Source organism: Pyricularia oryzae, chromosome 4 (genome assembly GCF_000002495.2).
Source record: "Pyricularia oryzae 70-15 chromosome 4, whole genome shotgun sequence".
NCBI classification, from domain to species: domain Eukaryota; kingdom Fungi; phylum Ascomycota; class Sordariomycetes; order Magnaporthales; family Pyriculariaceae; genus Pyricularia; species Pyricularia oryzae.
In genome coordinates this window covers 2,403,050-2,417,684 of record NC_017851.1, presented here as the reverse complement: position 1 = coordinate 2,417,684, position 14,635 = coordinate 2,403,050, and the positions used below count along the sequence as shown (strand labels likewise).

Genomic DNA, 14,635 nt, shown 5'->3' with positions numbered 1-14,635 from the left:
CACCCGCCTGTGCCGTCGAGCCCACACTTGTTGGGAACTTCGTCTCCATGGCTACAAACGACCGACAGCTCCGCTGTTTGGACACAGGCCCCTCTCGATGAAGAGCCGTCAACTGCCGTCAGACGAACCCTCCGTGCGCCTGAAGGCACGGGGTCGCGTCAGTGAACAAACCTGTAAGCAGGGCCGGGCACGAACCCGGTCAGGCTCGATTCGCTTCTATGCCCTTGTTTTCCGCTGTGTAAATAGAGAAAATAGAAAGCGCGCCGAGATACCCCTCGGGAGGTTGCTAACGGCCGGCTAATGAGCCGGGCCGAGCCCGGCGTTAAATAATACTACTACTACTACTACTACTACTCCTCTCTCATTCTGCCCAGGATCATCCTTGAACGAGGATCAGAACGGCTTTGGCAAGTTGCTCCACGAAGAATACATGCTTATCATGTGCTTCTTCCCGCGTTGCATATTTGCGGATGGCGTATTTCTTGTCTCTGTTGACCCTTTGGATAGTCAGCTGGCGGGCGGCAAAGACCTTTGCCGCTCGGTTCATGGTCGTGTGGTGGAAAAAGAAGAAGAAGTCGGGCGCAATACCAACCTGATTCCACTTGCACCTGATCAAGAAGGCCAGCTGAGGAATGGCACGCGTGGTTTTGAATTTCCACTCGTTTTCCCTGAACTCAAGATGTCCATGGCCAATCTCAAGTCTAATTCCTTCTCCTGCAAGCCAGTCGAGGAAGTCTTTGGTGGCCGCCTTCTCAATGGACCTCAGACTCCTTTTTGACAGTCTTGTTAGCTGCAGATCGTGGTCCTGTATTATAGGCCCTAAGATCTGGTGTTGATAGAACCCGTTCGTGCTATCAGTGCAAAAGCCCATGTTCATCTTCGACGCGTTTGGTGCCCCTTGAATAAGCTGCTGTTTTCAGAGTACTCACGTAGGTCTTCTTTGGCTGTATCGGTTTCTGGGCTTTAATGGTTCTTATCTTGTGATTAATTGCAAAGTACTGTATAATGCGCTAAAAAACAGGATTTAAGGTTCCCCATTTTCCAAGAAAAATAGCAGATTTATAGCCTCAGAACATCCTTAGATGAGCCCATGAGTAGCCGTCAATCGCTTTGCTTGACTTGAGGTCTAAAAGACGGTCACATACCACAAAAGCAATGTACAACGCACAAATTTATTGTGCACGAGAAGAATCCATGATTAAGAATGGTAAATGCACAAGCAACAAGACCATTGTCTCGGCCCAGTTGGAATAGAATAAAGGCAGATAAGCATGCGTTTCTATTGGCTCATGTATCTTTGAAGCTAGCTTTGACATGCCTAGAGGCATCTGTGGCTGCTTTCAGTGTCAGCGCGCCTCGTTGCGTCAAGTTTGCTCTTCATCAAGCCAAAGATCAAGTCAGGGTGCCATGGTGTGGTCAAACATAAAATCTTTTGAAGCATCTGAGAAAAGCGAGCGGCCAACGAAACCCCTTGGAATATAATGGATAAAGCAAAGAAGGAGAAAAGAAGAAAAAGAGAAGAAAAACGATATTCTTAGGTAAAGACTGTATAGATCTCCCCTACTGACATAAGAACCTAGACAAAAAATCCTGCCAAAATGACCACCCATCAGTGGGGACCACCACCGCCATTGTTGGCATACAAACCAGGGAGATGATCCCAATCACTGCCATCAATAACGTCGCCAATCTCGTTCATCAGGTTGTTGAATAACTGGTTGCTGTCAACCCCATCTAGCAGGTCGGTATCGAAAGGATCAAGATCAATATTCGACTGATGGTGCTCTGGGGATGATGATGTCGTTGAGGTGGGCTGCGGGCTGTGATCCTTGATCAAATCGTAGCAGTCGGCGGTGGCATGGATGTTGGCGTTGCTATCGCGACAGGATCTTGCTAGGGGGACATTGCTGTCACTGTCGCGATGGTGTTGCTTGCCGAGGGAATTTTGATTGCAATACGCTTCAACGAGCTTCTTCAAAAGCGATGGCACTTTATCGACCAGCTGGCATTTGAGTCCAGTCTCCATATCTCCCATAACCTGATCAACTGCCGTCACTAGGAGATTACGGTAAAGAGGGGGAAGTTCTTTGTCCAAGAACTCGCCCAGATTCTGGAGCTCTGTAAGCTCCCCATGGCAGTCTACAATGATGAGTTATTTGTGTCAGCCATATAAACGAATTCTTTTCCGAAAGAAAAGCAAAGGAAGAAAAACCGACAGGGTTTGGTGTTCAAGTCAAACTTCAGGCGCTCAACAGAATTTTGACTTACATGGGCTTTTAGGCAGTGGCTCTCCAGGAAATATCGTGCCATATATTTTCTCCCATCGCTCGTGCTCTGTAAGCAGAGTCGGTTTCCTGGCTTCGATGGCTTGAAGCTGCGTCCTGGACAGACGCGTGTCCTTCGTCGGCATTCTCTTGACGCAAGGAATGTCCAATCGTTGGTGATTCTCAAGCGCTTGTTCTGATTCCAGGTTCTCGAGGCACCTATTGCAATGATACGGTGGCTTTAAATGCTTCCTCTTTAGATGTTCTCTAAGTCATGACAGTTAGCAGATGTATAATAAGTTACCGCATCATGAATCCCGCTTTCTTGGGATCTGGGAGGACCTACTTCAGCCTGTGTATGGTGTCATAGCCAGGGGATCGACAGGTCCTGCTGCTGGAGAAGGATTGTGGATCGTGCTTGTAATAAGGACATGCGAATCGTCGCTGATGGGATTTCCCACTGTCTTGCCTGGCCCTTTTCGTGTTACGTTTTCTACCGTCTCCTTTGCCGTCATCTTCGTCGCTCGGATTCATCTCATCATCTTCGTCATGATAATGCCTCTGTTGTCTTTTGCGGCTGGTTGTGGACGTACTGTTGGTGCTCTTCCCACCCTGCCCTGCCGACTGCGAGTTTTGCTGACGACTTCCACCATCATGCTCGCCATCGCTGCAGGATTCAATACCAAACTTATCCTCGATCCAAGGCCTAAAGTATGCGAAGAAGTGCACCATGAGCTTGTCGACAAGCTCTTTCTTCTTCTGCTTCCACATCCTTTCAGGATATATGGAGCCTACAGAAGTATTGGAGCTTGCGCTAGAGATGCATGTGGATTGACTGCTGCTTGAGCAGTCGGAATCATGGTCGCTGAAAGCTTCAAACTCCTCATTCTGACTTCTTGACTGCGACGCTACTTTTGCAAGAGTGCTCAAAGCGCTTCGTGACTTGTGAGGACTTGCGGAGCTTCTTCAAAAAAAGAAAAGTGTCAGTGCTTATCATGGCTTAATCAAAGTTCATTTTGTCCTTGACGTATGTCCTTGACTTCATTTCCAGTGCCAGTCAGCCTGGAAAAACAGACCACTCACCGTTGAGATGAAGAGCTTGCTGCTTTGCTGGAGCCCACATTCGGACCGCCTGTGTCTGAGTTGAGAGACGCAACGGGTGACCTCTGAGTCTTGACTCTATTAGCCTCTGATATATAGGTAGTTTGCAAGAAGACCGGTTTGCTCACATTGACTGTGGACCTGGCCTGCGACTCCGACGGCGATGGACCGTCTCGTCGGCGCTGCCGGCCAGATGGTTGCGCAAAGTATGACTTTAACTTGTCCTCGGAGCCTTTGACCATGCTTTGGTCGTCACCACCTAGCTGGCGGAAACAGGCGGAGGAGAAGTAAGACGTTGGGGGCAGTTGAAAGGCTATGCCGGGAGCAAGGACTGAACCACCGAAGGAGTCGATAGAAGAGAGGTGGGAAGTAACTCGATAAAAAGAATTGTATGGACTTCTTAAGTCTAGTGGTCTAACAACGAGGAGCGGTGAAGTTCTCATCGCTTTTGAGCCTGAAGCGTTCAGCCGCAAGTGCGTAGTGTAGAATTGAGTGTCATCATGCGGTCAACGGGAACAATGGGAGTGTGTGTCTCTGGTGTCGGAGGGCTGGCTACTAGAGAGGTGATAAAACTAAGATGGCCGACTAATGGGAAACCTGGAAAAAATAGGGTTGGGCGGTGGAGAGTACTCAGTATTCACACAGACGTGATACTTGTGGTGGGTGTGGATGACATACAGATCGGAGTTTGAGGGACGACAGGTAAAGGATATTGAGGACGTCGTGGGAACGGGATTGGTGATTTAAATATGGATACATGAACAGCAACTAAAAGCCTGCCCGGCTCAGATACTTGTATCGTACCTGCCCTGAGGCAAGGTAACCAGGTAGCCAGCCGCACTTCCACGTCACGTAGAAGCCACAAGAACGGATGGCATCCTGCCTACCCAGGTAGGTACCTACCTAGGTAAGCATTGCGCATTTGCGCAATCTCATTCATGATGATCTCGACGGTAACTGCTTATTTTAGCAGGCAACAAGACGAGAACATAACCCAATGGGAAATTCAGACACACTGACTGCATTTCTTCCGCATTTGAGCAATGAGAAGCAGCATTATGTGCTAGCCTCAACCCACTGCAGAATATGGCTTGCATTAATCACACGTTATCGCTGCATGACAAGACAACCTGCACGTCAAGAAGTCCTGCGCGATATTCCAGCAACCAATAGAAAAAGGCAAGGCTCTCCAGGAAAGCGGGCAAGACTGCCACTGGACAAGAAGGCGGGAGAAGTAGGACGGCTTGCTAATGGGTTGTCTTTTGATGGTGGTGTTGTTTGCAGGAATAGACTGGACTAGAAGATGGATTGATAGTCCGATCAGAGGCATCACAGCTGGGAAAAGGGCTTCTTCATATGACTTGACCAGCTGAGAGTTCTTTTGATATGTGAGAGAATGGAATAGCATAATATAAATCAGTGACTGGCAAAGCACCTCATTTTCCTGGAACGGTGTGAGGTTGAAAGGAGCACTCTGGCATACCACCAGAAGTGCGTAGACCCCCACAGCAACTGTGACCTCGGCCTACACCCTCCTTGACCTTGGCGGTCAAGGACAGTTGCGGCTGAACGTCTGCGTGGCAAGCTGGGAGTGGAAGAAGAGGTAAACTGTCCGATACCGGGTTGCCATGCTACATGGTGTGATTTCCCTTGTCTTACCCACAAGCCTGTTCCTTGGGCTAGCAGATCATTGCACTCGATCAGTCTCTTTCCGAGAGTTGTGCCGTGGACGAATAAACTGCACATCATTGCGCAGTGCAGCATCCTGTCGCAGCTGGAAGTTGAATTTGAGTGGATTGACACGCTGACTTTGACCCAATGGCGCTGCGATTTGCGCAATTCTCCTAGTTCTGGTCCCAAGCATCGTTGCTTGTCTTGGGCCGCCAACGGACTGGCTTCATATCATGGTCGAAACCGATGATCCATTCCTCTCAACCACTTAGCTTCCCTCGATTGGTCTATCCGCCCCGGAGAATGTGGGAATCCACGCGAGTTCAATGGCACTTTACCCTCAGCCATCGTTGGCCACCTGCAACTAAGATACTGTCCAACATTGTCTGACATCTTTGGCTTTCCCGACCTATTTAGAAAATTCTATACCAAAGTGTCAAGTTCGCATTGCCACTCGTTCATTTCCATGTGTGGTCAGAGGTACCTTACCCAATCAACTGCTCTCTAATCTCCCCGCTCTCCATAGTTTTGGTTGCTATATTCGGCTGATCAATAAGGCAACGGGCTCATATCCAGCCCCTCGACAGAAAACTTGAACGAGTCGTTCCTTGAGTAGCTTCCCGCAGCATCTAGGTCCAGCCTCCCCCTGATGCAGTCCTCAAAGTCGACATCAGCGTAAATGATATCCTGGTTGTTCTCCCACTGCGGCCCAGCGAGGACGGCGCCCATGGGCCCCGTGATGCACGACCCGCCGCGCGAGACAAATGGCTCCGTGGTTGAGGCCTCACCTCCAGTTGTATTACTCCCCTTGGGCGGCACGCACATGTTGGAGCTCACGACGAAGCACCGCCCTTCGCAACCGATTGTGCGCATCAGGGACAGCCAGGTGTCGCGGCCGTCGGCCGTCGGGGCGAGGTAGAGGTTGATGTTTTGCTGGTAGAGGGATTGCCTGAGCATGGGCATGTAGCTCTCCCAGCAGATGGCCGCCGCCAGGTTGAGACGGACGCCACGGATTGTGGTTGTGACTGCTCGGAGGGTAGCTGGAGACCCCTGTGCCCATACGAGGCGTTCGCTGCCAGTCTGATTGTTCTTGCTCTCAGCGCGGGTCAAACGGCATGAGTCAATGGTTTGAAATGAAATGCGACATGGCTCACCGGCATGACCTTCCTCCTCTTTCCAATCATACCCAAGCTGGGGCAGACATAGACGACGGCGCAGTAGAGGCTGCCTCCGGCTCTCTCAATGAGCCCGACGACAACAAAGACGCCGGTCCTCCGAGCGATCTCTTCAAGCTTCTCCCTCGTACCGTCTCCACGGGTCTTGGCCTCGCCCTCCCCATCGAGCTCCCGTCTCACCCACTTTCCTCCGGCACCGGCACCGCCCTCGCCGACGACGTCGCCGAGATCGACAGCGCCGCGAAAGTACTGGCGAAACTCCTCGCGACCCTCGTCCGAGCGACTCCCAATAACGCTTCCGAATGACGTGCCACGCGGGTAGCCGCCGAGGAACGCCTCTGGAAGGAGCAGGAGATCAATGTTTTGGTCAGCGGCACGGGCCGCCACTTGGTCGACCACCGAGAGCGTCTCGGCTGTTGTTGCCGCCGGCGAGGGCGACGCAGTCCCGAGGCGCAGCGTCTTGATTTCTGATCTAGTTGACATGATTTTGTGGCTGTTGTTGTGCTAAGATGAAAATAATTTCGGATGACTGGTACGATAGAGGAGCATGAGACGAACAGCTGCATGAGTACGTAGACGCGGGGATTTAATAGGCCGCCAAAGCACCCACATGGTCAAATCCCGAACCGAGCAATTTATGACATGTATCGCCTAGCACATTTGCGAGACCGCAACTAGATTTGGTCGTCTGAGCACCCATTTAGTCGACTTTATCGGTAAACACAGGCGCCAATGTCTGTAAGCCGGGGGGTTTTCGGCGTTTGCTTGCGGAGCTGGTCTTGTACACAATGGGCAACTAGGCAAACTGCCGGGTCTCTTTGTTACCAGAGGAGTCATAACCATATCGACCAGCTTTTAATACCTCAAAGGTCGTCCTACCTTCATAATTACCACCGTGCTCACTGCCAACACTGGAGGAATCGCGACCAAAACTACAGTATTGTTCCCATTCCGATGTCCATTGTAGTAACCATGAACGCAGAAAAAGTAGCTGCACGGCTCTCCGCGCGCAGCCAGCAACATTGATTTACTGATGCCACGCCAAACACATTTACAAGGGCGTTAAACAATAGGCGACGGCAGCATGCAAACATAAGGTATTTATAGGTATCTCAGCTAAGCCCATCTCCTGCATACATAGTCGCACCTTATTTTTGTCCTGAACTAATATTCTTTTTTTTTTTTTTTTTTTTTACAATACTTGGCCTAAAAATTTCGAGCTAAACTTTTTTTGGCCCCTTATATTTTTTAACCTCCTAGCGCCCAGATGCTAGACATGATATCTGATACTCACAGTGAAACTTCTTTAAACGACAATGTCATTAATTGCCCGCGGCATTTTCTGATACACCATTGCCAGAAGGCGGCTGTGATGGCAAGGTCTGGCTGAGTGGCGGCAGCAAGCTCTTGGCAGTATGCCTGGCCTGCTGCGTAAGGACGGCATCCATGAGAACAAGTGCGGCCATGGCTTCAACGATGGGCACAGCGCGAGGCACAACGCAGGGATCATGCCTTCCCTTGGCAGCCAAAACTCCCTCAGAGTCACCATCGTAGGTGGCAGTCTTTTGTTCCTGACCAATTGTTGCCGGAGGCTTGAAAGCCACACTGAAGTAGATAGGCGCGCCATTGCTGATTCCACCTTGGATACCGCCGGAAAAGTTGGTCTTAGTAGTCAGCTTAGGCCGGCTCTGGCCAAAGTGCTGCGCCCCATTCTGCGCCGAGGTCGCCGCCTCTTCAGCCTTGATGAACGGGTCATTGTGTATTGAGCCTGGGAGTTGGCAGCCAGCAAAGCCAGAACCAATCTCGAAACCCTTTGTGGCAGGAATGCTCAGCATAGCATGCCCCAGCTTGGCCTCCAACTTGTCGAAGCAAGGCTCGCCCAGGCCTGATGGCGCATTGCGGATGACACAGTGAACAGTACCTCCGATGCTGTCGTTGCGGTCCTTGAAGCCCGCAATGTAATCTCTCATCTTTGCTGATGCTTCCGCATCAGGGCAGCGCACAGGAAGGTGCGAGTCCACTTGCTTCCTATCGATCGTCTGCAGGAGGCTCAAGAACTCGGGGTTCGTGCATGGGGTGGGGTGCTCGGCGGTTGGCGGAAAGAGGAATTGGTTGCCAACAGAGCTGACGAAGGCAACAATCTCGACACCATAGGCCAGCTTCAGGTACTTCTCGGCGATGGCACCGGCTGCGACTCGGCCAATGGTCTCACGGGCGCTGCTCCTGCCGCCGCCACTGCTCGCCTTGACGCCGTACTTCTCGAGGTATGTCCAATCAGCGTGGCTGGGTCGGGGGAACCTGTCCATAGTGGAGTTGCCGTAGTCCTTTGGCCTCTGGTCCTTGTTCATGACGCGCATGCCAATCGGGGTGCCCAACGTGATGCCGAACTCGGTGCCCGACTGGATCTCGACCTTGTCCTCCTCATTGCGGGGCGTTGTGATATCGGACTGTCCAGGTCGCCTCCTGTTCATGTGTGGCTGGATGTCGGCCTCGGTCAATTGCATGCCTGGCGGGCATCCATCGACAATGCATCCCACCGAGCGGCAGTGTGACTCGCCATAGGTGGTTACGCGGAAGGTTGTACCAAAGGTAGACATGGTGATGCTATAAGAGGGCTTGGTTAGTGTGTGTTGAGAATGCTGAAGTTGCAGTAGAACAAACGTGCACCGAGTCCACGGGTAACTCACTCACTATATCGCTGTTACCAATTCCAAGTCGGTTCCTTAGATTTTTACAGACAGACAGAATAGGAACAGACTTTGCTGAGAACTGTGATATACCTAAAGGCATTTTAGAGTCATTGAAATCATGACCCCACGTCGAAATTCATTGCGATGATCGGCGTTAGTGGGGCGGTTGGTGTGATGTTATCCAGGCAGGGATTAAACACGCTAAGCCAATTTTAGAGACCCTGCAGCTTTCATCCCATCCTGGCCTACAACATCGAATTCTTTCTACAAGGCGTGCACGTGATCACCTTTTTCTCCATCACTTGGGTTACCAGTTTGTTTCTTTACATTGATAACCTAAGGAGCCAACTAGCTTGTATAATTAACTCTGTATACATTGATCTGGCCCGCCTCATAGACTTGCTTTGTAAAACTCGAGAAGTCAACAATTCGTTTGCAACGCTGTTCACCCAACGACGTCTTCTCGCCTACCTATCCAGGTACCTAGCTCAATGTCATGATCAGAGCACAGCATCAAAATCCAGGCTCTTGAAAACCATACCGAGAGGCTTGTAAATACCAGGGAGGGTCTTTGAGGGCAAAACCTCCGCCATGGCTACCGCCGCGACTAGGATCAGGACCCTGGGCCCGGGGAGCTCGCTGGCGAAGGAAGCCATGCGAGCGCTGCGTGGCGAGAACCTGACCAGGCACGCCATGGACGAACGAAACAAGCTGCAGATTTACCTGTCGACGGAGAAGGACCCCTACCTGAACCTCGCCGCAGAGCAGCACCTTCTCGAGGTCTCCCACCCGTCCTCGACCGTGTTGTTCATGTACATCAACCGCCCCAGCGTCATCATAGGCCGCAGCCAAAACCCCTGGCTCGAGGTCAACCTGGGACGTCTGGGCTCTGGCCTGCCTCGACTCAGCGCGAAGCAGGACGAGGAGGAAGCGCAGCAGCATGTGCCCGTCAGCCTGGTACGACGCCGCTCCGGCGGCGGCACCGTGTTCCATGACCACGGCAACGTGAACTGGAGTGTCATCTTCCCGACGGCCGAGTTCGACCGAGACCGGCATGCCGAGATGGTGGTGCGCGCGCTGCGCGACCGCATCGGCGTGCCCACGGTCCGGGTCAACGACCGCCACGACATCGTCATGGACGTGCCGCGGAAGCCCTTCAGCGAGGAGAACAAGACCTTCAAGGTCTCGGGGTCCGCCTACCGCGTCACCCGCGTGCGCTCGCTGCACCACGGCACCTGCCTCGTCCACTCGCCCTATGTCGACCAGATCGGCCCCCTGCTCCGTCCTCCCATGGCGGGCTCGTATCTCAAGACCCGCGGCGCCGGCAGCGTGCGCTCGCCCGTTCGTAACGTCAGCGGTGGCACGCAATTCGACGAGGTCGCGTTCGGCACGCCCTTTTTCCAGGCCATGGTCATCGACGAGTTCAAAGAGACGTACAGCCATCTGTCTGGCCCCGGCAATGAGCTTGTGTACAGCATTGGTCCTTCCGTCATGACCATCCCAGATGTTGAAAAGGGGTACAAAGAGCTTACGGTAAGTGATCCTCTGACTGATTCTGCGATGGTTAATGCAAAACTGACATTTAAAAATTTCTAGTCGGCGGCGTGGGTCTACAACCAAACTCCGCAGTTCACATTCTCGACACACCCTACTGAAATGGATCCGAGGAAAAGACCGCCACCGCCATCAGGCGTGTTACCAACTGTGAGTATCATCATTCTTCTGCCGCTTCACAAAGTTTTCAAGCTAAACTCTAGGAAAAAATACAGTTTCAGGCAAACATGACGATACGTTACGGCAAGATAACAGAGTGTAGTTTCAAAGGGCTCGTCTATGACCGTGAAGACACCGCGGTCAATGAAGGGCTTCGTGGAAGAGAATTACACAGCATCACAGATTGGAGACAGACATTAGCTGAACTGTCGCCGGCTCAAGTGCCTAATAACGCTACAGGCGATTGGCTGAACAAAGTTTTTGGTAATACGCCAGAAGAGAAGACGAGTAGTTAACTGCGGAAAATGAGAAGGGCGTGTGCATTGAGGAAGACGCTAATTTTGTATGACGTTGTAACATCACCACATTGTAATAGAGATCCAGATTAGATAGAATTGATATGACTGTAGACGGGATAGCAGAGCCTCAGATCCTTAGGTGGTTATCTGGATATCTTAACTAAACAAAACGGCAGCGCAAAACACATGATAAACATGGGTAACGTGACTCTGGCTCGGCCTGGAAGTCGTCTACGCCTCCTCGTTTGGCACACTCATCACTCCTCTGCCAAACCAATCCGCAACGGTGCCGAATCGGTCCTCACTGTGCTCCAGTGCGTCTTTGAACAGATCGTGCTTACCTGCGTTCTCAACCTGTGCTTGCCTCATTGCCCTGATAGTGTCATTGTCTTTGGCACATATTGGACATTCGCCTGTCGAGTCCTCCTCTCGATCCCCAAACGCGTCCGTGGTAACGCCCCGCTTAAGACACCTCTGGTGGAATGAGTGTTTGCACAGGAAGTGCACCGCTGGAAGCTCCAGTGGCAGGGCGCACCCATTACATCTCGTCGCTTGGAAAACGGCCGGTTTAGAACCCAGATCCGCCATTTCTGCTTTGCGTTGGGCCGTCTCCTTCTTGAAGTTTGCGGCCCGCCGACGATCAGCCGCGATCCCTTTCCTTTCCCGCTCAATCGTTTCGCGGAGATATGGCTTGAGCATCCCAACCGTGGCCACATCGCCCTTGGATAGCGTCTGCACGACTTGTAGCGGTGCCATCAGCTTGTCCTTGTCGATGCGTTGCAAAACGGCCGTGAGCTCTTCCGTACCCGCCTCATCCAATACCCGCGGGTCCGAAGTCAGGTACGCCAGTGCCGCTGGGTAAAGTTGTGGTTCTTCAGGACCGTACTTCCGCAGGGCCCGGATAGCACCGCGGGTGTCCTTAGCCAAAGTGTACGATCGGAATATGTCAAATAGCAGCCCGGATTGTTCCTTGACCAATGTGGTTCCGTCGCGAAAGTCTGATAGATGCGATAGTAGCAACACGCTTGAGTTATCGATCATGGGTGTCTTTGACTTGTCTATACCATCCACGGAGATCAGGGCCTTAGCCTTGGTCTCCCATTCGCCGCGGCTGTCCTCATTCTTTTGCTCTGCCGCTTTGTGCAGATACATCTCAAACAATGTGGTATACACATCGGTTTTTTCTTCATCATTGAGACTCTGTTCCTTTAGACACGCCTCGAGGAATATGATGAACTCATCAGCATGATCGATGAAGGAAGAAAAAGCCGTGCGCGGTGCAGGACGATTGTACTCGAACTTGACCTGAGGCGTCAAGTCCTTGATACCAGTCACGTCGCTGGCCGGCGACTTTGTGCCGGCTGGGCCATTCGGTGTCATCGTGGCGGAAGTACTGCTCATATACGGCAGGGGAATGAGATGTGTGAGGTTTTGCACTGCAGTCACTGCCCCTGCAGCGAGCCCACCAGCTCCAGAGGGAGCGGCAGCTTCCTGGACTTGGACGGCGTCGACTCTTGGCTGGTAATTGCCGGTGTAGTAGTCAATGAATAGTTGTGTAGCCTCTTTGGGGCAATGCTCGATAAGAACTCTGGCGTATTTCATCAGGCAGCGATAAGCCTATTATAGTTGGCATGTCAGCCTTGAGAAGAGTTCGGTTTAGTCCGTAAACACATGTGCCATGACTCACAATTTCAGGGGTATGATGCCAAATAAAGTCGAGTGCATCGTCGTACTTTTTCGAATCCTCAATCAGGATATCGACAACGAGATCAGTTTCGCCATGTTTCTGAGCGAGGTAAGCCGCCTGTTCGTAATATCCACCCTGTCGGCACATGGATATAGCAGTGTCAAGATCAAACCTAAGATCTCCTGGAGACTTAATAAATGCCTCCAGCTTATCCACATCTTTCAGCTTGGCATAGCAGTTGAGCAGGAGCGTCGTGTGATCTGCGGTAGCTTTACGGTTCTCGTGCAGTTGCTCGAGATAACTAATAAGGTTATGTATCCTTTGGGTGTCGAGGAACTATATCATGTGTTAGAGGCTAGTTTTGCGGATTCGCCATATCGGTTAAACAACAGCATACCTTGCGAATGACTCTCGATGGCTCTGTGCTGTCGATTGCTTTGATATACTGGGTCATGGCACCGTCGTAATCGCCCTTTTGGTACAAATGGTCACCAAACTTGCGAAATATGACGTTCTGTTGTCGCGCATCCATGTCTGACTTTTGCGCCAGTTCAATGGCAAGAAGATAGAGGTTGCGTTGATACAGCATTTCCAGTCTTTGTTGTAGCGGCTTCTCATGGTACCGGGAGACCTATGGGCAGGAGTAAGTAAAGGCAGGCCGTGCCAGGGAGTTGTCTTGGATCCAGGAGAACTAACCTTGCCGTCTGAAGTGAGCATATACATGTCACCCCAGACCTGAAACAGAGCTTGCACAGAGGATATCACAGACTGAGTGTGGGCCACAATCTTCAAATCCGTCTCCAAGAACGAGAACGTCGAAGCGTTAAAGATGGTATCGGCTGGCGATGCTCCGAACCTTCTTCTCATCGAGTCAGGCTGCCCACCTGAAGAAGCCGAGTTCGTAGGTGGCGAGACAAGCGCCAGGTAGTCTCCATACGTCGAGATTAGGCTCTTGGGGCACTCGTACGCCCTCGGAGCTCCTCTGCCCTCGAGTGTGTAGTAGTATATGGCGTCGTCCCTTGCCACAACGATGTCGCCGGTTTTGGAGTCCACAGTCATACAACCAACGCCACAGCCAGAATCCTCGACTGTTTTGGGCGCATGTCCCTGGCCCTTGCCGAAGATGACAATCTTCAAGATGCGCGCTGTTGTTGCTATGAACAATGTGGTGACTTTGCCCCCGCTTTCGCCATCTTCGGTTCGCATCTCGATTCCTGTGATAGGCTCCTCAGAATCGTGTATTATGCGCTGCCTTGTCCCTTTGTCGTAGATGAGGTCTCCCCGGATGACGGTAACCGAGCCGTTCGCGAACCCGACAGCAACCTGACTAAGGTCATCGGTGGCCGTGAATGCAGAGATCTAGTGGCAATACACGCACATGTCAGTCTCAACTGGCACAATAGGTCACGATATAATGGTCATACCGGGAACTGCTTCTTCGCATTGTTGATCTGCACCGTGCTCAAGCAAGTCGGCAAGCCCGTCTTCTTGACCGGCCTATCGAGTGCCCAAACCTTCAGCACCGGCTCGTTACTTAGGTCCTCGGCGATTGTGACCAGCAGGCTTGTCCCCTCAACCTGTCGCATGTGCGTAATTCGCTGCCTCGCCGGCTCGCCATCGTCATCGTCGCCATACGCCCGGAAGCTCCTCACGATCTTCCAGCTGGGGCCGACGATACGCACATGGCCGTCGTTGCCGCCGAGGAAGAGGCTGTCGGAGCCGGAACAGACGCTCGAGATCTCGTTGCTCTCGAAGAATGCGCGCGTGTCGTCGTCACGGAGCTGTACTTGTTGGACGTCGAAGAAGTCAAATGACTTCCACTGTGTTTTGAAGACAAGATTGTCAGCATTGAGTTATCAAACGAGTAAGTTGTGATTTTCTAGAAAGTCCCTCCTTACAGATAGAGCCATTGTCACATTTCCCCAGGTATTCCGGGCTTATGCCTGAAGCAATATATCGGGCGTGTTCTTGTGAAGCCCGCACTTGAATGTCCGGTAGGTGCGCCGAGGCCTAAGATGGCGGGACTGTTGCCCGC

General features: G+C 51.9%; 7 protein-coding genes across 8 annotated transcripts; 3 read left to right on the top strand and 4 right to left on the bottom strand.

Annotated features, from left to right (window-relative positions):
• Positions 1–97: 97 nt before the first annotated feature.
• Positions 98–868, top strand: MGG_12732 (uncharacterized protein; the record flags this gene model as incomplete). The annotated part of the gene is made up of 2 exons (XM_003716637.1): positions 98–173; positions 306–868. The coding sequence occupies 2 exons, from the start codon at positions 98–100 to the stop codon at positions 776–778; spliced, it is 549 nt and encodes a 182-aa protein (XP_003716685.1). The 3' UTR covers positions 779–868.
• Positions 869–1,232: 364 nt separating this feature from the next.
• Positions 1,233–4,393, bottom strand: MGG_03279 (uncharacterized protein). Its single transcript, XM_003716636.1, has 5 exons — positions 3,494–4,393; positions 3,348–3,430; positions 2,611–3,228; positions 2,269–2,531; positions 1,233–2,139 (listed from the first exon to the last, which is right to left on the bottom strand). The coding sequence occupies exons 1-5, from the start codon at positions 3,806–3,808 to the stop codon at positions 1,610–1,612; spliced, it is 1,809 nt and encodes a 602-aa protein (XP_003716684.1). The 5' UTR covers positions 3,809–4,393; the 3' UTR covers positions 1,233–1,609.
• On the bottom strand, positions 4,394–6,776 carry MGG_03280 (nitrilase 2). The gene is made up of 2 exons (XM_003716634.1): positions 6,191–6,776; positions 4,394–6,116 (listed from the first exon to the last, which is right to left on the bottom strand). The coding sequence occupies exons 1-2, from the start codon at positions 6,692–6,694 to the stop codon at positions 5,586–5,588; spliced, it is 1,035 nt and encodes a 344-aa protein (XP_003716682.1). The 5' UTR covers positions 6,695–6,776; the 3' UTR covers positions 4,394–5,585.
• MGG_17121 (uncharacterized protein) lies at positions 5,001–5,426 on the top strand (the record flags this gene model as incomplete). Its single annotated transcript, XM_003716635.1, has 2 exons — positions 5,001–5,003; positions 5,214–5,426. The coding sequence occupies 2 exons, from the start codon at positions 5,001–5,003 to the stop codon at positions 5,424–5,426; spliced, it is 216 nt and encodes a 71-aa protein (XP_003716683.1).
• A 494-nt stretch (positions 6,777–7,270) lies between the features above and the next one.
• Positions 7,271–9,030, bottom strand: MGG_03281 (the record flags this gene model as incomplete). 2 transcript variants are annotated; one of them, XM_003716633.1, is made up of 2 exons in its annotated part: positions 8,899–9,030; positions 7,271–8,815 (listed from the first exon to the last, which is right to left on the bottom strand). In XM_003716633.1, the coding sequence occupies exon 2, from the start codon at positions 8,806–8,808 to the stop codon at positions 7,534–7,536; it is 1,275 nt and encodes a 424-aa protein (XP_003716681.1). In that variant the 5' UTR covers positions 8,809–8,815; positions 8,899–9,030. The 2 variants fall into 2 exon arrangements, with proteins under 2 accessions (XP_003716681.1, XP_003716680.1); XM_003716632.1 differs by having other exon boundaries at positions 7,534–8,815; positions 8,903–8,976.
• A 149-nt stretch (positions 9,031–9,179) lies between these two features.
• MGG_03282 (lipoate-protein ligase A) lies at positions 9,180–11,113 on the top strand. The gene is made up of 3 exons (XM_003716631.1): positions 9,180–10,434; positions 10,498–10,605; positions 10,671–11,113. Exons 1-3 carry the CDS (start codon positions 9,493–9,495, stop codon positions 10,908–10,910), a joined length of 1,290 nt encoding a protein of 429 aa, XP_003716679.1. The 5' UTR covers positions 9,180–9,492; the 3' UTR covers positions 10,911–11,113.
• On the bottom strand, positions 10,887–14,625 carry MGG_03283 (vacuolar membrane protein). Its single transcript, XM_003716630.1, has 6 exons — positions 14,499–14,625; positions 14,025–14,420; positions 13,297–13,959; positions 12,998–13,231; positions 12,601–12,936; positions 10,887–12,530 (listed from the first exon to the last, which is right to left on the bottom strand). The coding sequence occupies exons 1-6, from the start codon at positions 14,508–14,510 to the stop codon at positions 11,145–11,147; spliced, it is 3,027 nt and encodes a 1,008-aa protein (XP_003716678.1). The 5' UTR covers positions 14,511–14,625; the 3' UTR covers positions 10,887–11,144.
• Positions 14,626–14,635: the final 10 nt, after the last annotated feature.